General features: G+C 39.3%; 3 protein-coding genes and 1 long non-coding RNA gene across 4 annotated transcripts; 2 read left to right on the top strand and 2 right to left on the bottom strand.

Moving 5' to 3' along the window:
* The first annotated feature begins 4,039 nt into the window (after nucleotides 1-4,039).
* Nucleotides 4,040-7,186, top strand: LOC148718187 (uncharacterized). Its single transcript, XR_015994835.1, has 2 exons — nucleotides 4,040-4,372; nucleotides 5,587-7,186. It is a non-coding gene; the product is annotated as an uncharacterized LOC148718187 (long non-coding RNA).
* A 3,167-nt stretch (nucleotides 7,187-10,353) lies between these two features.
* Nucleotides 10,354-11,818, top strand: LOC148718188 (uncharacterized). Its single transcript, XM_088743717.1, has 3 exons — nucleotides 10,354-10,516; nucleotides 10,637-10,702; nucleotides 10,919-11,818. The coding sequence occupies exon 3, from the start codon at nucleotides 10,920-10,922 to the stop codon at nucleotides 11,610-11,612; it is 693 nt and encodes a 230-aa protein (XP_088599843.1). The 5' UTR covers nucleotides 10,354-10,516; nucleotides 10,637-10,702; nucleotide 10,919; the 3' UTR covers nucleotides 11,613-11,818.
* On the bottom strand, nucleotides 11,615-19,681 carry LOC111320448 (uncharacterized). Its single transcript, XM_088743716.1, has 4 exons — nucleotides 19,442-19,681; nucleotides 16,735-16,952; nucleotides 12,384-16,050; nucleotides 11,615-12,299 (listed from the first exon to the last, which is right to left on the bottom strand). Exons 3-4 carry the CDS (start codon nucleotides 13,045-13,047, stop codon nucleotides 11,887-11,889), a joined length of 1,077 nt encoding a protein of 358 aa, XP_088599842.1. The 5' UTR covers nucleotides 13,048-16,050; nucleotides 16,735-16,952; nucleotides 19,442-19,681; the 3' UTR covers nucleotides 11,615-11,886.
* Nucleotides 19,682-23,426: 3,745 nt separating this feature from the next.
* Nucleotides 23,427-26,624, bottom strand: LOC148718189 (uncharacterized). Its single transcript, XM_088743724.1, has 3 exons — nucleotides 26,488-26,624; nucleotides 25,115-25,245; nucleotides 23,427-24,707 (listed from the first exon to the last, which is right to left on the bottom strand). The coding sequence occupies exons 1-3, from the start codon at nucleotides 26,589-26,591 to the stop codon at nucleotides 24,544-24,546; spliced, it is 399 nt and encodes a 132-aa protein (XP_088599850.1). The 5' UTR covers nucleotides 26,592-26,624; the 3' UTR covers nucleotides 23,427-24,543.

Here is a 26,624-nt window from a genome sequence, read left to right on the forward strand (position 1 = left end):
CCGTTTAACTCCCATGAATGACCAGGACAGAATTCTCCTTAAAATGTCAATACAATCAGTCAAGCAGAGAGAGGGATGAAGAAAATAAAAATATCTGCAATTATGGGATTATTAGTTGATCCAATACCAAATTCTTCTAACTAACATCATACATCATAAGAATTGCATTCCAGACAGTAAGAGATCTTCATAGTGAAAGAGTAAAGGAGTTGCGTCACGTGTCGTGCATGGGCGCTAACAATCATAAATAAGCGACACAAACGGGCCGTTTGTATTCTCCGCCGTGAAATTAAGCTTGATATCATCTGTGCAAATCTTGGCATGCTATTCTTGCGAGCAATTCCGTAGAAAACAATGGTGAGAACCGACGCGTGTAGGGTCGAACGGGTCGGACGTGAACCGGTCTTGAAAAAGCGGGCTCTTTTGCATTTTCCGAGATCGAAAGTTGAAATGTGGACTTAAAGTTATAACATGAGAAAATAAGGCGAGCTTCTCGATGTATTATGAATTTCTTGTTCCGGCTCAAAGAAAACAATTAAGTTTTGAGTGCATAATCTTTTCAATAGTTTTCCAATGTGCGCCCTTCTACTGCATGCAGGTACGTTGGCTAATTATGTTAAAAAAATTGAAATTTTCAACTCTTATTGGTCATATGCTTATTGGATTAATTTAAAATTCCAGTTCCTACCAATCAGTGACGAGGATGGTCGCGTCGATATGGCGTCTGAGGTTTAGGTAAACAGCCTTGAATTTGAGGTCTCGTGTAACTTACTCGCGTGGCGTCGTGTGTAACTGATTTCTGGAAAGATGCGAGGCATGCAACACAGCATTTATCATTTGTTTGATGGCATGCACATTTGTTGACCAAATCGTCACCTTGGCAACCACGAGGGAGTTACCAACTTGGACATTAAGGAGTTTTCCAACTCGTATCTACGACGATAGGCCTGTAAACGTCAATGAAGGGCGACGGGAAACAAAGACACTTCTTGGCGTGGAAGATTGCAATACCTGCTGCAGGGGGAAGGTAAGTATACAACCTCCATAAACTATTTTCAGATCCAAATGAACTTAAGGTGTTTACCAGCATTTGAGTCTTGCGTCGAGTAAATGTTAAACTCTTTGAAGATCTTCTGTTCTGCAGCTAAAAATTAATTCAGATTGTCAAACGAACACTTTAAGTCGCCAGGTTTTGAAAGTACAGCTGTGCAGGTCTAGACTCAGAGAAGTTTTTCTTTAGCTCCCGATAGTGAGTGCCTGGTGACTGACTTCCAAAAAGAAATGCAGGAGCATGTTGTTAGAGTAGTAGATTCATGGACTTATGATCAATGATGCAGTTATAATGCATAAATGTCTTCAAGGACTGTCACCTAGCTACTTGTCGGACAAATTTTCAACTCGAGCTGCTATAGATTCAAAGACTTTGGTCAATGATGCAGTTATGATGCACAAATGTCTTCAACGACTGTCACCTAGCTACTTGTAGGACAAAATTTCAACCCTAGCTACTATTCACAACAGGCAGACAAGATATAGAAACGGCCTCAATATTCCACATTGTGGAATCAGTGCTAGCCAACGCGCCTTTTATTACCGTGGCGTGAAAATATGGAATAACTTAAGCAAAGACCTGAGGTAAATAGCAAATACTAAGGCTTTTAAGAAAGATTCAATCAAAGAACTGATCTGTGACATGAACTAGGTTAGATGATAACCATTGTATATAGTTATCATTTAGTTATCCTTGTAGATAGTTTTTACGCAGTTTTTTATCAATCAGTGATATAAATAATTAATTCATTCATTTACTTAATTTTTATTTTTGATATTGACGCTGAAAAGCTCTTTTTAGGGATGCTCAATAAAGTGTATGTACGTATGTATGAATTCATCCGCGGTGCAGGGTTTTTCGCTACAGCTTCCATGAACTTTTACCGCTTTGCCTTCGCCGCAATATTGCCGGCAAAATAAACCTCCAGGTAGGGTTACATTCAATAAACCGTAGACTTGAGACTTTTTCATTATCAGTTTGTTTTAGAAGGCAATTTTACAGGTTTTTCGCTCGTTTCGCTCGGCAGCACGCGCCACGCTTGTCCATAGTAGAGGCGTCTCATGACTGGAAGCTAATTAGTAATAGATATAGCTTAACCCTTAGCTCTCAAACACTATCAATGGAATCTATCATTCGCTCGAATGAAAGTCTTTATTTTAGTTAACAATGAAATTAAAGCCTTTATTAGTGTTAGGGCAGGTTTTCATTAAGGTTACCACATTTTCATCATACGTTCATACTGTGGTTAGCACAGTTTATCATCTTCAATGTTCCACTGAACGCTAGCGGAAATCGCTCGTGATAAGCATATTTCGTGACCCTTTTGAAAACTAAATATGTTTATTGAGGCTACTTCTTTCTGACATCTGACAAATGTTACATTTGAATAATTGCAGGACTTTTGATTAGGCACTTGCGAAAAAAAAAAAGGGCTGGGTACTTCATAGCCCACAGAAAAAGAATTGTAACAAAAAGTTTTCTAAATTTTCGTTACAAGGTGAAAAGAGGAACAAATCTAGCGTTTCTTAATGCAAGCTGATGATTTACTGAATCATGATTGGAAATGATTGAATACCCAAGGTTAATGTCATCCATGAGACAAGTGTGATAGTCTTATTGTATAATAATTGAAACTAGATTGAGATTTGCTCACGCACGCATCGACTGTGCTACATTTCAGTTTCAATTACACGCGGTCTTATCCAAGGAGTGAACATTGCGTATTTTCCATATGAAGTGTTTTTTTTTTAAGTAAAAAAATGTCCTTCTATTGATAGCTTTAGGTCCTCTTGACACTGTTCACAAAAATAAATGTTCTGATGGCCGTAGGAAAGGTCTACCGGATAAAAGTCCCGAAAGAGGGGCAATTTCAAGTTTGAGGAAAAAGTTGCATAGGAAGTAGTAATCGTGAAGATAATAGAGATAAAAAACTGTCATTCGTGGGTAATTTCTAGGGCTCTTTTAACGGAGAACAGGCCATTTGGGCGTGGCTGTGTGCCATGAAATGCTTTACAAATACTTTTCTCTGTTTTTTGCAGGTTTTGGTGGCCTTTTGATGAATTTTTGATGTTTTTCGCTGTGTGTCTTTGACGTAGATCTTACACGAAACTGAACGATATTGGCTTCATTTAACCAACTGAGTTCTCGCCTGAATTCCAATCAGGGGAGAAGTAGTTCAGTGACGATCAATTTTTTGACCTATGATCGTTTACCTTCTCACTTTTTTTTATGTACATCTGAAAAGCGGATTCAATTCATGCTTACATGTAGAAAATTACGAGGGAAAGAGAGAAGGAATTTGGTGAAATTTTCTTTCCAGTAGCTCGAATCCTTAAACCAAAACGAGTTTTCCCGAAAATGCTCCGTAGAAATGTTTCCCCTGAATAACTCTGACCGTTTTTAAAAGTGCCGTACAGTATTCTTTGTTCATCAAAACTATCTTTAGTTTATCTTGAGCCTTACTACACATATCGTTTCAGCAAAAACATGCAAAGATCGTCCTATAACCCTATCTTTCATTATTATTGCCCTCACAAGTTGATATTGTGAGTTACCGCGATTAATCTGTAATATTTTCTCATTCCCGTGGAAATATGGCTTAATAAGATATTTGCCGAGGACTGTAGCTTTTACAGGTATATACTCCATGCTTTGTAACACAAAGATTCGCATGCTGTTCGTTATTTCAGATAGTAGGTGTTAACATATGTATATCAAAAGACTTTCGATTTATTTCTGAATAAAGTAACTTTGGTGGGGAGTGTAGTGTTGTTTGAGACTTGAGGCTGATATCTTACCTCGGCTTTTAACTCTCTGTATAGATAATTGAATGACCCTTACAGATTTTTTTTTTGTGTAAAACTTAATGGGTATTATATGAGCCCCTTTAACCTTTTGGATACTATCCTCGTTGCGGTTTCGTCTCGCATTTGATTAGTGAGCATGCACGTGACATGTCAAATTCAAATCAAAGTGTCTACGGTTCTTTGACACCTGAAGCAAATCTGAATGCAGAAGTACTTATCGATCGAAGAACGGGAACCACCTCGATCGAAGTTTTTGCATAGAGGGATAGACAGGGAGAAGAAAAAGAGAGAGAGGTAGAGAAACCGCAGGGATTAAAATAACTTACAAGTCAATTGTCTAGATTGAATACTTACACCAGGAAGGATTTAGAGAGCTTAAGCTGCAGTTGAGCATTCTAGCGGAACGAGAAAGCTTATATAATTCCAAAGCCATGTTAGCCGTTAGAGAAGAGTACAGAATCGTAGGAGGCCTCGAATTGACGAAGGAGACATTACTAGCCGACACTGAACAAGGGTAAGTGTCTTATATTAAATAAAACTTCTCAATCTAAATAAAGAACGCACAACTTGAAGCACATATTTATAGGGCAGTAGCCGAATTTTATCGTGTTAATCTGGAGCTCTATTTGTTGGTTTTCTATTTAACTTAAACTCGCGCATACCAAGTTTTTCTTTCAATGGAAAACTTAGAAAACAATTTTCTAGGAACCAATTTTGCAGCTCTACACTACTTTTGCGCCTTTAACTACGAGCATTCTGACTGCCGTGAATATGACGCGGAAGTAAGCGGAAGTAATTCACCGCTCACAGTACGAGTTTATTGTAACAATTGATTGCCTATAAGAACTGGTACATTTGACTTAAAAGAATCCATAAATCACATCAGTTATTAAGCTTTTACCCATCGACAATTTACGTTAGGTGGTCTTTTAATTAAATTCCGAAGTTATTTGTTCCGTTTGAAAACACGCTTTGAAGTGTATCTCAGTTCACTGCACACGTCATCTGCGATGGCCAATGAGAAACCAGCTCGTGACTGGTAAGGCTGCTTGCTTTTGAGTGATATTGAAGGCAATTAATCATACTTAATGGCAAACTGGGTGCTTTATCCAATCCTACGAGGTCTTTTATTTGTATCATTACCTAAGTTTACCATAAAGAAAAAACATCCCAGCAAAGATGAAAATCAATTAATTTAATTAATTTATTTAATTAATTAATTAATTAAATTAATTTAATGGTCAGTCAAATTTCTCTTTTCGGGGCGACTCATTTCGAGCATCTTTAAGCCGTTGTGTTTGAGACTACCGTGTAAACAATGTAACGGAGTTATTTGTAAATGCTCAAATCTCCATGGGATTGGATACATCGTTGGAGCATAGAGATGATGTGATGTGCGTGGGATCACCAGTGAGTCTAATCCCGTTTAGAATGTCTTTCGAAGCGGACAGCATTGTTAAACTATGCGTCAATAGTCCCAAAACTTAAAAAAAAGTTGGAACTTGCTGACTCAAGATTTAGACTATTTAAAATGAACTTAGGGTTAGGGTTCGGCCTTGAAACATTTGTTACGTACTTTCGTACACAAACCACGGATGTCTTCCCGACACTTTTAAAAACACTTTTACATAAGCCTCTTGATTTAGGCATTTAGGACAGATATTTTTTGCGTATTAGAAATCTAATTTGACTTAGATTCTATTAAACTGTTAATTTGTTTTCTTTCAGTGTGTCAGAGACTTCTATTTACCTGGGTAAAAAAGTATTTCAGAAATTAATAATTACTAATATCATGTCTAGTTAGTAACCATGAACTTTTTTATTTTGATAAGCTTATAGTAAGTTAGACCTGGAATATTTTGTAAAGTAGATTAGCAGTGAAGGATTATTGTCTAAATGTTCGTGCCGGATTTCTCCAAAAAGCCCCCCGCTCTTGTGCATCTGTTTTCAATTTATTTTTTGAAGGTGACAGTTGTGGTACAGTCGAACCTATTAAGCACGCGTGTTATTTTGTCTTTTGCGACGATTAGTGGTGACATTCCCTATTTTGGAGACCTTGCCGTGATTAACGCAACAAAAGTGGATCGTGGAAGTGAAATACTTGCTTTTACTTCATTTCTTTAGGACGATTTTACGAGTAAAATAGTCTCAGTAGTGCTATTTTTCTGAAGAACTGATAGTGTCGGTAGGAAATTCTACTTACTCGCTTTTTATCTGGTGGTTTTCAAGCGTCACTCATTAGATGATTTTATTAAAGAAAAAAAAAACTTGAGGGGTGTAGTCTGAGAATGCTGAGTCTTTAGAATTTGATTTATAGACTGCAATTAGCCAACATAGGGGGAGAGGGGTTATTGGATAGGAAGATGGAGAGCAGGGATGGCACAGCGGTGAGAGTACTCGCCTTCCACCGCTGTGACCCGGGTTGGATTCCATGATCTGGCGTCACATGTGGGTTGAGTTTATTGTTGGTTCCTGTCTTTACTCCGAGGGTTTTTCTTCGGGTTCTTCAGTTTTCGTCCCTCCGCAAAGACCAACTTTCCAAATATTCATTCGATCTGGAAACAGCGGACAAGAAGAGCCACCCAGTGGAATGTCCATTGCTAAATTATTTATTTATTTATGGTGAGGTGAGGGAGGGGCACTTCTAGAAATTTGACTATAAACCTTTTAAAACGTAATTTTTTAAGTACAGATTTTCTGAAGAAAGAAATTTGGAAAAAAATCAAACTTTGTCATGGTTTAGTTACTAAGATAGATAGATAGATAATAATCTTTAGATAGGGTGCGTTCCCACAGAAGTGGTTTTCACAACGGCCCTGTAAGCACCCACCCAACCCACCCCAGGGAAGGACATCCATCACACAGTATACTCATGCGTGGGAAAACTGTTAAAGGTTAAAGCAAAGAATCGCCTGCATCACCGAGCGGCTGTCCATGAACTAAGACTTACGGCTCAATCAACAATTTCAGTGACTCAATCGGCCATCACAATTTATATTTGTTTCACTTAATTTCAAAACACTTTAATCGGTTTCTTTCAACTTGTTGCTAAACAGTAAGAAATGAGCATGTTTGCATCTACTTTTCCAGTTATCAGTGGTGAACGGTACCCTAATATTATGATAACTCGCCCAAACAGCCGCACATATATCCCTCGAATGGTTAAGTAAACCATTTAAAAGTCGATTTATTTAATATTTATTTTTATAAACAGATGTTTTGACTGCAGGTTACTGCAAGTCAGCAATTTTGTCTCACTTCTTTTAGCAATTTAGTAACTGTATTATGGCACAGAAAATAAAGGACTCAATGTCTGTAAAATGTGCAACTTAAGTACATTTTATTTGTATAATTGTGTCTTACCTAGAGGATACGAGTCTCCCAATGATAAGACAATCCCTCTTGGAGGCACGAAAAGCTTTATGATGTGCTGCATTAGGTCCACCTCATTCTCAGCCACAAACCGATTTGTGGCACTTTTCGATGGTGTGCCAACAATAATGACACTGGCTCTCACCTTTACGTTTGTCGACGTAGACGTCGTAATCGACAAGGTCTCAGCCTCAAAAGAAAATGGTTCACTTGGTTGTACCGAAATAGTGTTTGACTCATTCTCCCCTCACCTTTTTTTTTGGCTTGATTTTCCTCGCAGCCACTGGTAGAAGAACTATTTGCAGGTCGTTTGTCAGAACTTGACGTGGGGAACAACTCTACTTCTTGTAATTTTCTGACTTGTTTTCCAAATCTTGAAATGTCAGAAATTTCTCGGTACAACTGTTTATTGAGGTCGTCGGTGGGATTTAAGAACAACTTGAAACGTCCGGGAGAAGACTTTTTCCGAGGTGTATTTTACCTAAGAAACAATGAATGACGTTTGAAATATCATAAAACCATTTTGCCGTATCTTTTACGAAATACGTTGGTGTGAGAAGTAAATTCGATTGAAAGTGCGGCATCGCCGGCTCCGTCTAAACACGTTTAGCGGAAACGGAGACCAGAAGCGGAACTTTCTTGCGGCATTTTTGAAAAGTGTTACAGATTGATTGCTATTGTGCTCGCATTGCAAAATGCTTTAAATTTGTATGGGAAATTTCATGTAAACTACCAAAACTAAACTAAAATGATTTTCTTTGATTACGTTATGTGTGTAGTAAAAGTTGAGAGTGAATGGTTAGAGTAAGCTAAACGCCGAAAGGAGGGAAATCCATTGCCATAGACAGGCCAAGTTTACTCAGTGCGGACCTTTTTGGAAGCCAAATCAAATGCAGCTAATCTAAGACACGAGAACATTTTTTCCCTCAATCTTATTTTTCTATTGCACGATAGAAATGATCCTTATCTCGTACAAACTCAAAATGATCTTTCTTAGAGCAAATTCTCTTTTCTTCTGACTGAAGCTTAAATTTTTCAGAATTCTCGAAACGAAACGTACCTTGAGTTTCCTTCGATCTTCACTCGCAGGCTTCATGTGAACAACAGACACAGGATCAGGGTTAGGTGGAAAACGAGGAGAGTGGAAAGTGAGGGGTGTGGAAAGTGAGGAATGTGGAAAGTGAGGAATGTGGAAAGCGAGGAATGTGGAAAGTGAGGAATGTGGAAAGTGAGGAATGTGGAAAGTGAGGAGTGCGGAGTGTGGAAAATAAGGAATGTGGAAAAATTTATAATTTTATAAGAGAACTAGTGGGAAGCACAGAGCAACTTTTCTTGTAGTATTGGGTTTATTAATCGACCGGTTTTATCAGGATAAAACTACAAAATACATTGGAACTTATTTTATACTAGACCTTGTCAGAACATGTCACGTTCCTAGTCTGGGTGTGAACAACAAAACACCCACAAGAATAACCACACTCCTCACTTTCCACACTCCTCATTTTCCACACTCCTCATTTTCCACACTCCTCATTTTCCACACTCCTCATTTTCCACACTCCTCCTTTTCCACACTCTTCACTTTCCACACTCCTCATTTTCCACACTCTACATTTTCCACACTCCGCACTCCGCACTCCGCACTTTCCACACTCCGCACTTTCCACGCTCCGCACTTTCCACACTCCTCATTTTCCACCTAACCCAGGATCAGTGCCATCCTGCGCTAGAGGGGATGATTTATTGTAATGATGCAGTGTGCCCGCGCACCTCTCCGTTTTCTGCTTTCGCGAAGTACCACTTTCTGTCGGAATAGTGCCGCTTTTCCCTTTTTCCTTCTTTCGAGTAAGGTAACGAGGACCCTTTACCACGCGTTGTTGCCATATCTTATCACTAACTGATATTTATTGAATAAAGGCTGATAGTTTCGAAAGAGACTGTTTGGGGCTGCGTCGGTGGGAGTAACGAAATAATTTGGATATATCAACAAAGTTGAAATGGTAAATTGGCCACCGTAATGATTACAAAAGCTGACGTTTCGAGCGTTAGCCCTTAGTCTTCGCTCCGACAAAGGGCTAACGCTCGAAACGTCAGCTTTTGTAATCATTACGGTGGCCAATTTACCATTTCAACTTTGTTGATTTATCCAAATTATTATGAAATTTTTTGAGCTTAGCTTGTCAAATAGCTGACGGGCATGAACCCTGAAGAATGTGCGACCACCATTTTGAATTGAGATAATTTAAGCCGTATCGTTTGTTTATTGGTTAATATGCACACCCCATAAGAAATTCTTTTGTATGCCCGATGACGTAGGAGTTTTGAAATTTCCGACAGCCGCATCACGCTGTTGAGGGAACTGATAGTTTTTTCAAACTGAAATAGGAAGACATGAACGGCTATGGATATTATGGATTACTCTAGTTCGGTTGCAGAATAGCCTCTGTCACTCTCGATTCTTTCAAGTCTCGCCAAAGAGCCTTTGGTAGAAACATCAGTTACTGAAGAAAGCTTTGAGAGCCGAGCTACGAGAATAGAAGAGTCAGCCATGCAGGTATTTCAACCTCTCTTAGCAAGCACGCCCGCTAAATGGAAAACGGAACTGAGGGAAGCCTCGATCGAGTACGAATCGTTAGACTCTTCAAGAGCTGAAACACCACTCTCGCCTGAGCACAGAGCTTCTCTGCTCAGGCGAGAGTGGTGATACCCCCATAAGGCTCCGCAATATTGTTGATCCTCCCCCAATGGCAACTGATTGGCAGTCACTGAATTTTCTATAGTCTCCCCTTAACACTCTTGGCGACATCTGATCTCCATTCTCCTCCCCCCTGAAAATCATGTGACCTCCAAAGAATCCTCCATACCCCGCCCCAGGCGCTAAATAATGACTCATCTGGTAGAAATTACCAGGGGTAAACCTTGCACTCAAAGACTTAATATGAAATAGAGGATATTGCATGTAATTTTCTGTTTATTTTATAGATACTGATGAAATTTTCACATAAAACACAGGAAATTTCAAAAGAACCGGCCGCGCGCTTTAGCAGGAAGCTCTCTTGTAATTGGCTCATGATCATGTCAGTATTCAGGGCGACACCAATATCCTCACACATGAAAGATAAAAATAGTAGGGACCTTAAGATACCCTGGACGCGGCCAAGGACGACGTGAACCGGAAGTAAATTCGCAAGGTCTCAGTTTTAATTTGCATAAATGTCACGCCACTTGACGGCCACCACCTCAGTTGCGGCGGCGACGAAGTTTATTTTGGCGGCCTCTCAGAAAGGTAAGTCATTTTTCCGAATTCTTCCCTTAAATTAACAAGTTTTGCATGAAATTTGCAAACATTATTATAAAAGAAATAGATTCCTAAACTGTCTGGTTCATTTTTGTTTTCATAATTCAGATTTACCGAGCATATAGAGGGTTTTTGTGTAAACGTCAAGTCTTCAGAAAGGAATCCGAAAAGCAGGTAAATCTGGGTAAATTTCCTCGGACAGTTTTGCTTTATTTTTCATTTTAACCTTCATTTTTATCGTGTAAAATTAATCAGTGGCAGTTTAGGACCGCTTTAGAAAATGATTTTGCATTATTTATATTATTTTGCACCATTATTCTTCGACTCGTGTTTGTTTTGATAAAAATGGCGCCAAAGATTTGATTGAAATTCTACTTTCTCTTCCTTTAGTATGGCAATGGAATGGACAAACGACCACGACATTGCTCTTGCTCGGGAGGTTTTGTTATTGGAACCGTACCGTCACAAGGCGAGGACAGTTGAAAGAGGAAAAGTGTGGCAAAAAGTAGCTGACAACCTCAATTCGCATGCCATATTAAGGTTTCTTGTCACAAAGAAATCGGTGAGGGAGCATCTTAAGCTTTTACTGGACAAGTATCGTGCAAGAATGCAGAAGGAACGGAGAGATAGTGGAGTGGAAGTGGAGGAAACAGAGCTGGACCGAGCCCTCGAGGAAATCAACGAGAAGTGGGAAGCAGCTGAAGAACAAGATATATTATTGTTGAATAACAAGAAAAAGACAGAGGAAGACAGAGCGATGGGAGAGGAGGTCCGAAAGAGGGCGTGCGAAAAGCTGAGTGAAACGATGAAACGGAAAGGAGAAGGTGAGGGTTCGTCAGAGCCGTCGAAGAAAAGGTCAAGAAAGGGTGGCAATGATACAATAGAGTTTCTGAGGGAAAAAGCAAACATTGATATGGCAATGAAACAAGAAGAACAGAAAGCCAGAAGGGAAGAGCACGAGCGACAAACAAGGCTTTATGAACTAGCACTTGCTAATCAACAACAGCAGCAACAACAGAGCAATCAACTCATGAGTTTGATGTTTGGCCTCATGCAACAAATTGCAGGAAGAAAAGACAGCTAATCTTGACATGAAAGCATTCCAGAGAATATACTTTAATGTTTACTTCAGAGTGCTTGTTTCTACTTAGTTCAACAGTTACGTCTTGAAGTTTTGACGACTTGTTAAGTTTGAAAAGCTTGATGGCATTTTGGGATGGAATTCCCTTTTGTGTTCTTTGTTGTCTACATGTATGGTAACAACAATAAAAGCCATTGATTGTTCTTTCATTGAGGTGGTTTTTATACAATTAACTCACAAAACTATTTTGTGAACATTACCATAACCTAGTACATTCTTATGCAAAATAGTCCTGTAGTGTGGGTGGTTGTAAGTGAAAAAACTCTGAGGTGAGATTGCCATACAAACAAGTAAGAGCATTTTGTAACACAGCACATACTATATAAAGTTTTCCAATGCTACTTAGGCCAATCTTCAGGTTTTTCTTAAAATCAATAAACTTAAAGTAATTAACTATATCACCAAAGAGCCACTCCACACAACTCCTTACTGAGCTCATTGAAGAATTAAATGCCTGCATCTGTGGAGTGAGAACTACATTTCTGAAAGGGGCTTGAAGTTGTACCCTTAAGGGGTATGCAGGGTCCCCATATATGCACATAGGATGTCCCGCTGGAGAATGTGCATACTGCTGTAGCTGTTGAAGCAGTCCAGAATCACCCAACATGCTTGCATCGTGCTTCCTGCCTTCTGAAATTCATAAGAGTGAAAAGTTTTGAGTTTTAAACAAGACTCTTAGGTATTGGTTAAACTTGAATAAAATGCAGTACCCACCTACAGGTCCATACATATTTGCTATGATGCCATTAGGTAGTGCTACAGACTGAAATTTCAGGGCGTGCACCCTTTTGTGTCCATTATAGACAACTCTTTGATTTTCATCTGGTCGTGCAATTGGCCTAACAGTACCGTCCACAAATCCAAAACAATTTTCAAGGGCTGCACCCTTTGCATACACAGCATCTGCATACGTTTGTAAACGTGCTGGACTAAGAAGGTCGTGATTCCATTGCTTGATTCTCCATCCATGGTTGTCATAGATAAAGTCAATTACCTTGTTTGTCACCATACTCAACACGGGGGCTGGTCTGCCAAATCTTGGTATCATATCTGAGTACCTGCAAGGGTATGAAAGCCTTCGAAGTAGCATACAGATAGCTTCCATACCGTCACAAACGGAGCCCTGGTTACATACAAAAGCATCAGGTATTTGTAAACACTCTGCTAAATGCGGTAGGTCGCGTTTATTTACACGGAACTTTGCTCTACACTCCGAATCTGCCATTTCTTCGAGGTCAAATCTTTCGTACTCGTCATACGGTAATTCTAAGTTCTTTGAAAAGCTGCAGTCATAGAGGAGCACGAATTCTTCGTCAGAAATGATGTCGGCTAAATAAGAGCCTGTTAAAAGCTCTCGGGTCTTCTTAAACGACGTCATAGCAGCAAAACCGCCTGATTTCAGCAGTCATTCTCTGACTGAATGTGTTTGTTGTTATGTGTTTCGGCGACCGCTTGCACAACGCAAATCTTAAGGCTCGTATTTCCCGCGCAGAGGTGGCGGTCACGACCCATGCCCTCTCGGACGTGACCGCGTTCTTAAAGGCAGCCGCGTCCAGTATCTTAAGGTCCCTAGTATCTTCAATGCGCGCGATGAAGATATGATTTTTCAGTAAAAGGAAAAATCCTGGCCTTTAATTAGTATCTATACAATAAAAGCTAATTTCAAATTAGAAAAGATTGTCGCACTCTTTTGTGATCATTTTTATTTATTACAATAAAAAAATGTGACAAAAATTGACTTGACAAGCTATCTGTAAATTGACTCAATAAGTACATTGCTGCAATAACTGAGTCTCAGTGACACTATTTCATTGTCTTCACCCTTTACACCCTAACATCAGTATCTATATTCTCCATACTGTTCTCTATACACTTCCCCTGGTACTGACAAAGAGAATTTGTTTAACAATCAAAGTTTCTTGAGTCTGCGATCATTTCCTACATTCTCATGATCTCAGTAAATGATTCAGCTATATTACTATAAGGAGAAATTAGACGCTGGTCACTCTTAGCCGGTTTAAAGGGTTAAGGCTATCAAAGAGATGATTATTTATCCATTCATTTCCCTAGCAGGCTTGGGCAGATTTTGGCTGGATTAATCAGTAAGAAATGCAGTACCCGGGTCTGCTCAACATACTGAATCAGGATATTGATACCAACTGTTCGTAGATATATACAGATTCATTTCAGTTGAAAATAAAAGCTGGAAATTGACCTAGTGTTGCCGAAGTGTGATTGCCTTTAACGCTTGGTTTGCTAAAAACAAATCGCACTCCTTCTGCTTCAACAGACTTTCGCCCATATCATCCTTTCCGTACCACGATACAGAACCGTCGATAAGGGACTCTAACTTATACTGCGTATTTGCTTCCAAGAAAACCTGATTATCAAACAGAACATCGAAGCCAAAATAATCATTCTTGACTGAAGAAAATTTACCTGATCGTTTGACAGCAGTAAAGTCGGTGGCTTTATCTTTGACCTCAGTGGAGACTGTGTACTTGCCACCTGAGGAACCAAAATGCTGAATTCCAAATAACTTAATAGGCTTGTTTATGGAGAAGTGAACAATGTTAGGCAAGCCGTTAATGTAATGCCAACCTCTATATGAGCCGTTATTAATGATGAAATGCCAACCTGGAAGGCAATAATTGCTAAGTCTGTTGACTCGAAATCTAAGAAGCTCCTTCCTTGCTCCCTGTGAAAATGGTAAAGAGCTTTTCAAGACATTGCTGTAATATCTCTAAGAACGGACAGTTCAACAGGTCCAGATAATATCCCAGTGAAGTTTTGTAAACCAGTTGCGGAGCTGCTAGCAGGTCCCCTTACACATATAATTAACTGCGGTATCAGAAATAATTATATCCCTATTGACTGGAAGGTGGCGCGAATCTCACCAATACCAAAGATAGATCAACCAATGACTAAACATGACTATCGACCTGTATCCATCCTCCCAGCCCTGTCCAAAATCTTTGAAAGGCTGGTAGCCTATCAGACAATTGGATGTATTGAAGAAAGGGCACTTTTTGGTGAAAACATCTCAGGATTTAGAAAGAATCACTAAACGGCCACGACATTACTGGGGATTAGAGACGATATTACACGTGCAATGCGTCGCGGCGAAGTAACTCTCATGATTCTTGCAGACTACTCGAAAGCTTTTGACACTGTGAATTCAAGTCAGTTATTTGTAAAATGCACTCAATGGGTTTTTCAAAGGATTTTCTAACCTGGATGACCTCCTATCTTACGGGCAGACAACAGTATGTAATGATAGATGATAAGTGTTCTCAGCGGTTGGAAACGTGCTTCGGCGTCTCTCAAGGATCGATCTTAGGACTGTTAATTTTCAATATCTACGTAGCAGATCTCCAGAAAAAGTTGAGTTGAAAATGCTTTCAATATGCGGATGATACCACCTTGCTTCACCACTCGAAGCCGCATGAAATAGAGGCGTGCAGAAAGGATGCTAGTCAGACAATAAGAAGCCTGAGCAGTTACTCTGAATCGTCCAATTTGGCGTTGAATTCAGAAAAAACGAAATGGATGCTTCTCTCTACAAGACAATTGGCGCGCGCACACTCTTTAAATGATTTTTCTGCTGATGTATACTGCGGTGACACTAAACTTGAGAAGGTCTCAAGCACCAAGCTTTTGGGGTTTTATCTGGATCAGGAACTAACATGGCAAGAACACATAACGAATCTGTTGTCATCGTGTTACGGTGCTCTAGCAGTACTACGGAAACTAAAAAACTTCGCACCATACCACATAAGAAAACGACTGGTGGAAATTCTTACATTCTCTAAACTGGATTATTGTAACGTTGTGTTTAGTCCCCTCCCAGAGTACCAGACCAAACGTCTTCAAAGAGTACAGGACATGTGTGCGGGTTTTGTGTTCACTAAATTTTCTGGACTCCAGGATGTTAGAAAGCTAGGTTGGCTCACAATCAAAGAGCGTTTAGAATTTAATATAGCTAAGCTAGCGCACAAGTCATTATACAATGAGGACTTTCCACTAAAACTCAAGCAACACGTCGTAAATAGATATAGTCTTAGGTCATTAGCTGCACCAAAATTAGAACTTGCCAACAAAATTGAGAAGAACACTCTACAAGATCAAGCTGCAGAAGCTCTACTCCTGTAGAGTTCGAGTTACTGCAATTGAGTCCGCTTTTCAGATATACATAAATAAAAAGTGAGAGGGTAGACGATCATAGGTTAAAAAATTGATCGTCATATAGATTGAACTACTTCTTCCATTGGGACCCAGGTGAGGATACGTTAAATGAAGCTTATATTGTCCAGTTTAAAGTAGGATCTAAGCTAAAGACACAACGAAAAATGTCAAAAATTCATCAAAAGGCCACCAAAATCTGCAAAAACAAACAGAGAAAAAATTTTTATAAAGCATTTCAGTGGCACACAGCCACGCGCAAATGAATCAACAGTTAATGGCCTGTTCCCCATTAAAAGGGCCCTAGAAATTACTAACGATGACAGTTTTACCATCTTTATTATCCTTACGATTACCACTTCCTATGCCCCTTTTGGGACTTTTATCTGGTAGACCTCTCTCACGGCCTTAAACGTGTACATTCATCCATCGGGTGCGTCATTTTTTTTTTGACTTAGCTTAAACGTCTAGTTGAGATACATAGGCGAACTGGGCATGCGCCAGATGAGCACCACAAGGGAGACCTAGAGTAGCCTGTGGCGTGTCCCGAAGTGAGTTAATGCGATTTGCCTAGAATTTTAACCATTATTAGCTTCAACATTTGATGGCTCAAAGGGATAACTAGGATTTTAGAATTCAGAATCTCAGTTATTTTTGCCGTATTTTACCTAGTTAAAGCCGATTTAGCTAACATGTTTTTCTGGCGTGAATGGGGTACAAGAAAGCCATACTTAGAGTTTAATACTAGATGGAAATTTCTAAGTTTCCTATCGTGATTAAGAAAAAGAAAAACATTCCAGAAAGGAAAGCTCATAGCGAAGAAAATCATAGACAAACCAGGTCAAGCTTATATTAGCCAAGAATATTTGTGTCGAGTACGCACCTTTATCTGGTATCCACACCTAAAAACAGAGACAGCAAGATATGCACTCCCAAACCTCTTTCAAACAGCCGCAAATACATTCACAGCCTTCGCATAAAATTGAGTCGCATCCACACGTGATATCACAACAGTCACCATCAGAGGGAACACAAAAAATTTTGGGACCACGTGCACGGGACCCGTCGCTTTGCTCAGGTCCTACTTTGTTCATTTTGCTTCTAAAAAATTAGTGGAAAAAATGAAAATGTGAGTAGAGAGGAAAAGCAGGAAATGAGGTGCTATGGTAAATGGTTGGTGCCTTTAACCAATATCATATCTAACAAGCACAAATGCAATAATTGTTTTATTAAATTTCTAAAATCCTGAACGTTTGGATATTTGAAGCCTTTTTTTCACCTCTGCAACAGTTGGCGCAATTCACTGTTCCATATAAGATGACTTGAAAAATAAGCTAATAACTGAAGTTAAGTGAACCAATCATAACACTAGAAATGTAATATTCGGAGTTAGAAATTTAATAGAAAAGGACATTCGGAGTTTCAGTAGCCAATCAGAGCGTGCCACTGTTTTATTATTTACTATTATGATCCAGCTACACTCCATAGAGTACAAATAACGTCCAAGACGAGTACAAATATCACACGCTATTTGTACTCCAGAGAACCGGTTAAACAGGTTTTCTCGCATCGCACAAGCGACAAGTTGGATTGAAGTTACAAAAAAGAAAATGACGGACAAACTGAATCATTTTTCTGACGACGTAGAGTCGGAATGGCTGGCGAATATTGAGCCAATTTTATCAGATAAATTGAACGAAGAAAAGCAGTTGGACGACGATAAAATTTCGTCATTTATTGAAGAAAATAGAAACAGCAACACGAAAACGCGCCAATTCGTTTTTTGGATTTTGACGAGCCCGTAGGGCGAGTCAAAATACGGCACAAATCGTAACAATACTCAGCGATACTACACAACAAAACGTCTAATGCTCACTGGGCCGATCGATTCTTTTGGAGTTGTATTAGTAAACTTTTGTGGTAAAAAACAATCCCAGCAAATGTTGAACAGATTCAACGATACAATGTTTATGAACGTTCCTCAATAAATGGCCATACATCTGAAGGTTTTTCCAGACTTTCGCAACAACATTGACCTTGGGTTTTCAATCACTTCCAATCATAATACAGTAAATCATCCGCTTAAATTAAATAACGAAAATTTTAAAAAGCTTTCTGCCGAAATTCTTTTTTCCTTTGCACTTTTCCGCAAGTGCCTTATCCAAGGTCCTGCTTTCCTTCAAACATGACACTCATCTGATGTCAGAAAAAGTAGCCCCTAAGCGGTTTTTTCCCCCTCGAAATTGATAATGAAAATAACAACAACAAAAAAAAAAAAAAAAAAAAAAAAAAATAGGTTTGACACGTACTCACAGGTCCTGTTGGTTTATTGTGGTCTCAGGCTTCTCGGTACAATTAACGGCGTTTATCACGGATTTAACCTACTATCAACTCACCGGCTCAAACAGAACACAATGAAAACTAATTACAAGGCATTTTTAATCATAATGAATAAAGGCTGATAGTTTCGAAAGAAACTGTTTGGGGCTGCGTCGGTGGGAGTAACGAAATAATTTGGATATATCAACAAAGTTGAAATATGGTAAATTGGCCAACGTAACGATTACATAAGCTGATGTTTCGAGCTCCGACGAAGGGCTAACGCTCGAAACGTCAGCTTTTGTAATCGTTACGGTGGCCAATTTACCATTTCAACTTTGTTGATATATCCAAATTATTTTTAATCATATACTGAGAATTGCACGCAGACGGCCTAAAGAAAAGCACCGGTTTTGGCACATGTCACTTCTCGCCCAACGTAACTATAATCTCCAATCAATCAAATTCAAATTGTCACAGTTTCCCATAATAAAAGGAAAAAAATTTTTTAGTTTTTTAAGATTGATGCGATTTCCGCTTGCATTCAGTGGTACATTGAAGATGAGAAGCTGTGCTAACCACAGTGTGGAGCGCATGACGAAAATATAACTCTAATGAAAACCTGCCCTCACACTGAAAATGCGTTATAAAAAAAAAAAAAAAAAAGAAAGAAAAAAGAAAGCGAATGATAGATTGCATTGATTATGATTGAGAACCCAGGGTTAATCCTTTCTTTTTTTATCTTCCGGTCATGAGACGCCTCTGCTAAGGACAAGCGTGGCGTGTGCTGTCGAGCGGAACGGGCTCTGTAATCATGCCTTCCTTCTTACGCAAATTGACGATGGAAAAACAACCAATGATTCCATGATTTATTAAAATAACCCCGATTTTTGATTTTAATTTACCCTGCAATAGTGTGGTAAAGGCAAAGCGGCAAAATTAAAAGCTCTTGTTTACTGTAGGGAAAACCCTGTAACTGCAGATGAATCAGCTTCTCTAACGACACACTTTCGCGCTTCTTAATGGAAGGCAGTCACCGCGCACTCACTATCGAGAGCGAGAGAAAAACTAACTTTAGTCTAGATCTGCACAACTGTACTTTTAATAATTAGCATTTTGAATTGTTCGGTCGAAGGTCTGAATTAGATTCCAGCTACAGAACAAAAGACCCACAAAGGGCTCTAGATTAAATCTGAACGCAAGATTCAAGCGCTGGTTCACGCCTTAAAATCTTTTGGATTTGAAATGTTTTATGAAGGCTGTAGCCTTACCTTCTTCCTGTAGCAGGTACTTCTATATTGCACGCCAACAAGTCTCCTTCTTTCCCGTTGCCCTTCTTTAACACTTACAGGCCTATGGACGCAGATGCAAGTTGGAATACTCCCCAATATCCTTACACGAGTAAGTTGTGCGACACCTCAAGTTCAAAGCTGTTTATCTAAACCTTGTCACGCCATAGTGACGCGACCATCGTCGTTGGTGATTGGTTGAAACTGGATCTTGGAATTTACTCAAAAAGCATATGACTAGTAAATGTTGAAAATTTCGAAAATGTGTTTCATAAAACTGGGACGTACCTGCATACAAAAGAAGGGCGCGCACTGGACAACCACTGAAAAGCCTCTACACTGAAAACTTTTCCTTTTTTTCTTTGAGCCATGACTAGAAACTCATAATTCATCGAGAAGCTCGACTTATTTTCTCATCAGTTCTGTTTTTAGTGTAATTCCACGATTTCAATTTACGATCTCGGAAAAGGTAAAAGAACCGCGTGAGTGCAAGGTCGGACGGATTTTTCTGGACTGGCTCATGTGAACCCGTTCGGCCCTATTCGCGTAAGTTTTCACTATTGTTTTCTACGGGATTGCTCGCGGGGGCCACGTCCTTCATGTGGGACAAATCTTAGAATTTTTAGCCATCGCAGCATCCCAGGATTGCACGAACTGTTTCAAGCTTTACGGCGATGGGTACTAACGCCCCGTTTGTATCACTTATTTCTGTCTGTTAGCGCCCATGCGCGACACATGATGCAACCCCCTTTTGTGACCCTTTCACTCTCTAGGTCTCGTAACAAATTCTTCTTACTGTCTGCCATGCCATTGCTATGATGTGAGTTTGGAGAATTTAGTATTAGATCAACTTTTTATCCCCTATTTGATATTCTTCTTTATTCTTATCACTTGTCTGCTTGATATTGCATTGATATTGTAAGGAGAAATTTTATCTCGGTCACTCATGGCAGTTAAATAGTTATGACCTTTAAGTCTCCCAGCTGGTTAATCATCTCATCCAACATTCGTTATTTATTTATTTATGAGAAATATGAAATAAAAATCTGCAGATAATACAAAATCAATGAATGTGTGACTGTTAGGCTGCAAGTCTAACATTAAGCAGTTAAGAGAGTCTTCCTAGTTGTAAAAACTAGTTAATGATCACCAACATGCCATTTCTCAGAAATGACTATTTTGAGTTCAAGGCTGTTGATTCATAGCTCATGACGTCATAATGACGCGACCACCGTCGTTACCGATCGGTTGGAACTAACCAGCGCCCTCCTTTCCCAGAAATACGCAAAGCTTAGAGCTTTTTGTCAGTGGAGTGTAATTACACCTCAACGATTCGTTTTAAAATGAACGACAACCCTTAGGCCCGGCTGTAGTGGCTGTTAAGGAAGAGAATATTTATTTATTGTCGATGGACTTCGAGTGACAAAGAAGAAAGCAGTTGTCGCTACAGAGCAAGGGTTAGTTGAGCTGATAACACTGCTTTAATTTGACATGTTCTGTTACACCGCTGGGTGCGTTCACGTCGACGAGATCTCAATCCCCATATTGAAAACAAAAACCTCACTAAAATTAACTTTCAACGCACTTTAAAACACGCCTACTACAAAACTAGGTTCGTCCACAGACCTTCTCAGCTGTATACAACTGACGCGTGTCGGGCCGAACGGCTTGATGCGAGCCGGTCCGGAAAAAGCCATCCGGCCTTGCACTCACACGATTCTTTTGCCTTTTCCGAGATCGTAAATTGAAATCGTGGACTTACACTAAAAACAGGACTGATGAGAAGATAAGCCGAGCTCCTCGATGAATTATGAATTTCTTGTCTTGGCTCAAAGGAAAAAAAGGAAAAGTTTTTAGTGCAGAATGTTTTCAGTAGTTGTCCAGTGCGCGCCCTCGTCTTAGTTTTATGAAAAACCTTTTCAATATTATCAACATTTACTAGTCATATGCTTTTTGAGTGAATTCTACATTCCAGTTTCAACCTATCAGTAACGACGATGGTCGCGTCACTATGGCGTGACAAAGTTTAGATAAACAGTTTTGAACTTCAGGTGTCGTATGACTTACTCGTTGTAAGGATCTTGGGCAGTATTACAACTTGCATATACGTCCATTGGCCTGTAAGCGTTAAGGAGAGAAACGGGAAAGAAGGAGACTAGTTGGCGTGGAAGATAGCAATACCTGCTAGAGGAAGAGGGTAAGTCTACAACCTCCATAGAACATTTTCAAATCCAAAAGAACTTAAGGTGCGAACCAGCGCCTGAATCTTGCGTTCAGAATAAATGTAAAGCTCTTTGTGGGTCTTTTGTGCTGTAGCTGGAAACAAAATCAGACCTTCGACTCAACAATTCACGATGTACAGCTGTGCAGATCTAGACAATAAATAAGTTTTTCCCTCACTCCCGATAGTGGGTGCTCGGTGACTGCCTTCCAAAAAGAAACGCGGAAGCTCGTTGTTAGAGTAGTTCATCTGTAGTTACAGGGTTTTCCTTACAGGAGCTTTTAAGTTTGCCTTTTTTTGCCTTTGCCACACTATTGCAGGATCAATTAAAATCCAAAATAGGGGTTATTTCAATAAATCATAGACTTGAATAGGTCGATTTCCATCATTAACTTGTGTAAGAAGGGAGGCATCATGATTACAGAGGTTTTTAATTTCGCTCGCTCCGCTTTACAGCACACGCCACGCTTGTCCTCAGCAAATGACCAGAAGTTAATCAATAAAGGATCTGGATTAACCCTGGGTTCTCACTCAAAATCAATGCAATCTATCATTCGCCTTTTTCCATATCGCATTTTCAGTGCAAGGGCAGGTTTTTATTAGAGTTACCATATTTTCGTCATGCATTCCACACTGTGGTTAGCACAGCTCCTCATCCTAATGTACCACTGAATGCGAGCGGAAATCGCATCAATCTCGATAACTTTTGTTATCGGAAACTGGAACCTTTTAATACGTGACAATTCAACGAATGAACGACATTTGAATTTGATTGATTCGAGATTATGGTCACGTTGGGTGAGAAGTAATGAGTGTCAAAGACGGTGCTTTTCTTTAGGCCGTCTGCGTGCAAATTCTTAGTATATGATGTTTAATTGAGTTCTGTTTTAGCCGGTGAGTTGATGTTAGGTTAAATTTGTGATAAACGCCGTTGATTGTATTGAGAAGCCTGAAGCTACAATAAACTAACAGGACCTGTGAGTACATGTGAAACCTATTTTTTTTTTTTTTTTTCGTTTCCGTTATCGATTTCGTTGGAAAAAAACCGCTTTGGAAGCGAGCGATTTTTTCAGACTGATAATAGGAGCTACTTCTTTCTGACATCAGGTGAGTGTTATGTTTATATAAGTGCAGGACCTTGGATTAGGCAATTGCAAAAAAAAAAAAAAAATGCAAAGGCTAGATACTCCATGACCCACAGAAAAAGAATTGTAGCTGAAAGCTTTTTAAAATTTTCGTTATTAGCTAAAAAGACTAACAAATCTAGCGTTTCCTAATCCAAGTTATGATTTACTGTATTGTGATTGGAAGTGATTGAATACCCAAGGTTAATGCCATCCATGAGACTAGTGTGATAGTCTTGTTGTATGATAATTGAAACTAGATTGAGATTCGCTCACGCACGCATCAAGTGTGATGCATTTCAATTTTAATTACACGAGGTCTAACCCAAACCGCGGTTTTACGCAAGCAGTGGGCCTTACGTATTTTCCATATGAGGGTTTTTTTTTTATTATAAATGTCCTTCTACTGATAACTTTAGGCCCTCTTGACACTGTTCACAAAAACAAAATGTTCAGATAAGAGATTCAGTCAAAATCAAGATAGTTCAGAACGCATTTTTTTAAACAACGACTAAACTTTGTAGAAGTAACCGGCAAAATATCAATATCCTCTAACTATTAGTAAGTCGCCTATAATTAAATACGATCCGGTTATAAAGTCAACTAAACTGACTCTCATGAAACCACTGAAACAACTCTCCTTTCATTTACAATGGTTGAAGTGGAACTGATTAGATCTCATACCTGCAAACAGATCTACCTTTGTACCTGTGCTGCAGAGCTCATCACAGTAAAGTTATGAGCGTTATCAGTTAACCTAACCCTTGCCCTGAAGCAACATAATGATGTGCTCCTCTTTAGTAACCACTACAGCTTGCGGGTTGTCGTTCATTTTCGTTTAGGTGTTACTAGACTCCACTGACAAACAGTTTGGACTCTGATTATTTCATTAAAGAACGACCTTGGTTAGTTCCATTCAATTAGTAACGACGATGGGGGAGTCACCATGACGACAAAAAATGGACGTAATATACTTTTAGGAACTTTATTCAAATAATTCTCAACGCTTCCTGGAAAACATTCTCTACTTTACCAAACTGTGTAATAGCATTGCTGTTCTAATACTAACAATGTTTAGTGTTGTGCGAGTTAAGCTCATTTGTTAGCCTTGCACTGAATGTGTTAACAGCTTTGTTGGGAGCTGAGTAAGAAACTGGGGTATTTTTTTGATGAAACATTTTCACGGAATGGTTTAGCATTTGATGACCAGCAACCGAGAAAGTACTGGTTCCCAGTAAGACAGTTTGCATCAATAAGACAAAACCCGGCCTCCAAAAATTGTCCAGAGCGACCAGTCGTCATTATTCATTGCCTGGGGAGGAGGAGGGTAGGGGGGTGGGTTAGAGGAATGGGGGGGGAGCTTGAGTTCTTATGGACAACAGATCATAGAGGGCGGACTACAGAAAACTGAGTGTTAATATGTGCGTGTGTGTGTGTGTGTGTGTGTGTGTGTGTGTGTGTGTGGGGAGGGGGGGGGGAAGGAGGGGGGAATCACTACATAACTACAGAGCCATCGGAATTCAGGCTAAATTTACTGAGTCGCAAATAAATTCCCCGAAACTTAACCCTCTCACAACGATACATAAAGACCAATCCCTAATCTTCCTTGATTTTGTTGCTCGAGGTCTTTAATAACGTTTTCGAGCTTGCGAATGCTACCTTGATTTGACTGATTGACCGAAGTAAATTTGCTCAGGTGCGCATTTAGTGTAAAAAGCTATAGAAAATGGAATATTGGTTCAATTGAGATTCGACTCCGTAGATTGACCTATATTAATATTCCGCTCCACTGCTCCATCACACGGGTCCCAGTAACCAATAACATAGGCCAACGAGAATATTATAAACAGAAAAATTGAAGCGATCACGTAACCCAAAAGCAGGAACAAGACTATGCAGGCACCTGAAAAATAATGAAGCAAAGTAAAGCTTTGAAACTGACCTAATCAATTAAAATCTCTTTAGACCTAAATTTCACCCAACTCCTAACGTGTGTCTTTGTAGCTCTATTGGTACAATATAGGAGGCATGTGTTCGATTCCCGTCGAAGCCTGAATTTATTCAGACTCCTTTCTGCAAGCGCTTAACTTGTGGGTCTTCAGCGAGGATCATCTCTTCTTCTGGAACTTGACTTCGCGGTAGAAATCCAAACACTTGAAATAACGTCAATTTTGATCAAGGAATGATTTGACTAGACAGTTCTGAGTACCTAATTGGTTTTGCTTGCCACTTCTTTCTTATAAAAGCACCACATTTGCAAGCATCATTAAGCCCTGGCAAGTGAGGCTCTGAAAGAATTTGATTACCTACCTTTCCCTTTAAAGTCGTACCATTTGTTGCCGCTTTCACACTTGAAACAAAAGTCTACGCAGCTTTCATTTGATGGTGGTGGTGGAGAATCTATTACAACTACCCCAGGGGGAGGTAGTGCAGGAGATGTTCTAAAAGAGGCAAATATGAAATATTGTTTTTCTTTCTAATTCTTCCATCAAAATGGAAGTCACATTAAGTCCTAATAAATTCCTCGTGACACTTGGCAGATACTCTCCTCTGTCCAAACTCTGATCATATATCGCATATAACCGTCTAAAGTTCTTAAAAAAATGCCATGCGACTATAATAAAATAGAACTTACCTGGCCTGAACAATGGGAGGAGCACCGAAAGGGACAAAAAGACCAATTAATTCTTAACATTTTACGAAAGTGAAAATGAAATGCTCCGGCAACGCAATACCTGTTCTAGTTACAACTTGATTTCTCATTTACATTGTATCTTTCTATCAAAGAACCAAATCGACAAATGGCGAACTCTCGAGATCCCCACAAAATACTAGAACAGAGAGTGAACTAATATTTCGTCCCTAACAAAAGCATTCTGAAAAGGGGAAAGTGATGTTTATGTACGATTACAAGAAATAGTTATCGAAGGTGAGCTAATTTGGCTTGCTGAACAATTTAATGAAAGCAACGATTTAAGATCTGTTCTAACAGATTAGATAATCGAGTAGGATTGAAACCCCCTCATTCGTTCTTACGAAGGGCTAACGCTCCAAACGTCAGTTTTAACTATTTACGATAGACAATCTACTTTATCAACTCAGTTGATAAAACTAAATTATTTTGTCGTGCTTAGGAAAGTCTTGAAAACAAAATATCAATGCTTACGAAACAAAGTTAGAGCGTTTCGCTAAATCATTGGAGTGTAAAGGCCCAAACAAAAGACTTCAACATAGAAAAGTTATCAAAGTTTTACATACTTCTTCGAGAAGAAATATGCAAAACACCCACGTCAGTTTTACAAAGGAATCCTACCAACTTTAAAAAACTTAAAAATATTTTAATGACAAGCATAGAGGACTAGGTGAACTGTTGGCTACATCATGAGTAAGCTTACTAAGACGTTAAATGGACAGAGAAGTGAAATTCGTCAAAACTAAGCATTACTTTCGCCTAATTGGTCAACAGATTATGTAATCAATCAAACTGGCTCTCATCAAACCGCTGGATTCACTAAAAGACGAAACATTGTGAGAAGAATCATCATTTTAAAGACTAAACAAAGTCTCCTTTGCAGGAATTGAACAGGAAATCAAATCTCATCGCCGTAAAACTGATCCAGCTGCATACAGAACTCGTTAAATCGAAGCTATGATGACATTTTAAGTTTATCAGCTGAACTAACCCTTGCCCTGTAGCAACAACTTCTGTCGTCTTTTTCAATTGAATTCCATCGATAATGATGTTCTCTTCCTTAACAGCCACTACAGCCTGTGGGTTGTTGTTCATTTCCAAGTCGATTCGTCAAGATGAAACTACACT

This window comes from Stylophora pistillata, chromosome 13, assembly GCF_964205215.1.
Source record: "Stylophora pistillata chromosome 13, jaStyPist1.2, whole genome shotgun sequence".
Classification (NCBI taxonomy): domain Eukaryota; kingdom Metazoa; phylum Cnidaria; class Anthozoa; order Scleractinia; family Pocilloporidae; genus Stylophora; species Stylophora pistillata.

Coding starts and splice junctions, on each gene's coding strand:
- LOC148718188 (XM_088743717.1), top strand. CDS start 10,920: ATGGCAATGGAATGGACAAACGACCACGACATTGCTCTTGCTCGGGAG.
- LOC148718189 (XM_088743724.1), bottom strand. CDS start 26,591: ATGAACAACAACCCACAGGCTGTAGTGGCTGTTAAGGAAGAGAACATC. Junction 25,246..26,487: donor GTTGTTGCTACAGGGCAAGG/GTTAGTTCAGCT, acceptor TGCCTCTTTTAG/AACATCTCCTGCACTACCTC. Junction 24,708..25,114: donor GTACGACTTTAAAGGGAAAG/GTAGGTAATCAA, acceptor ATTATTTTTCAG/GTGCCTGCATAGTCTTGTTC.
- LOC111320448 (XM_088743716.1), bottom strand. CDS start 13,047: ATGACGTCGTTTAAGAAGACCCGAGAGCTTTTAACAGGCTCTTATTTA. Junction 12,300..12,383: donor AAATATGTATGGACCTGTAG/GTGGGTACTGCA, acceptor TATGAATTTCAG/AAGGCAGGAAGCACGATGCA.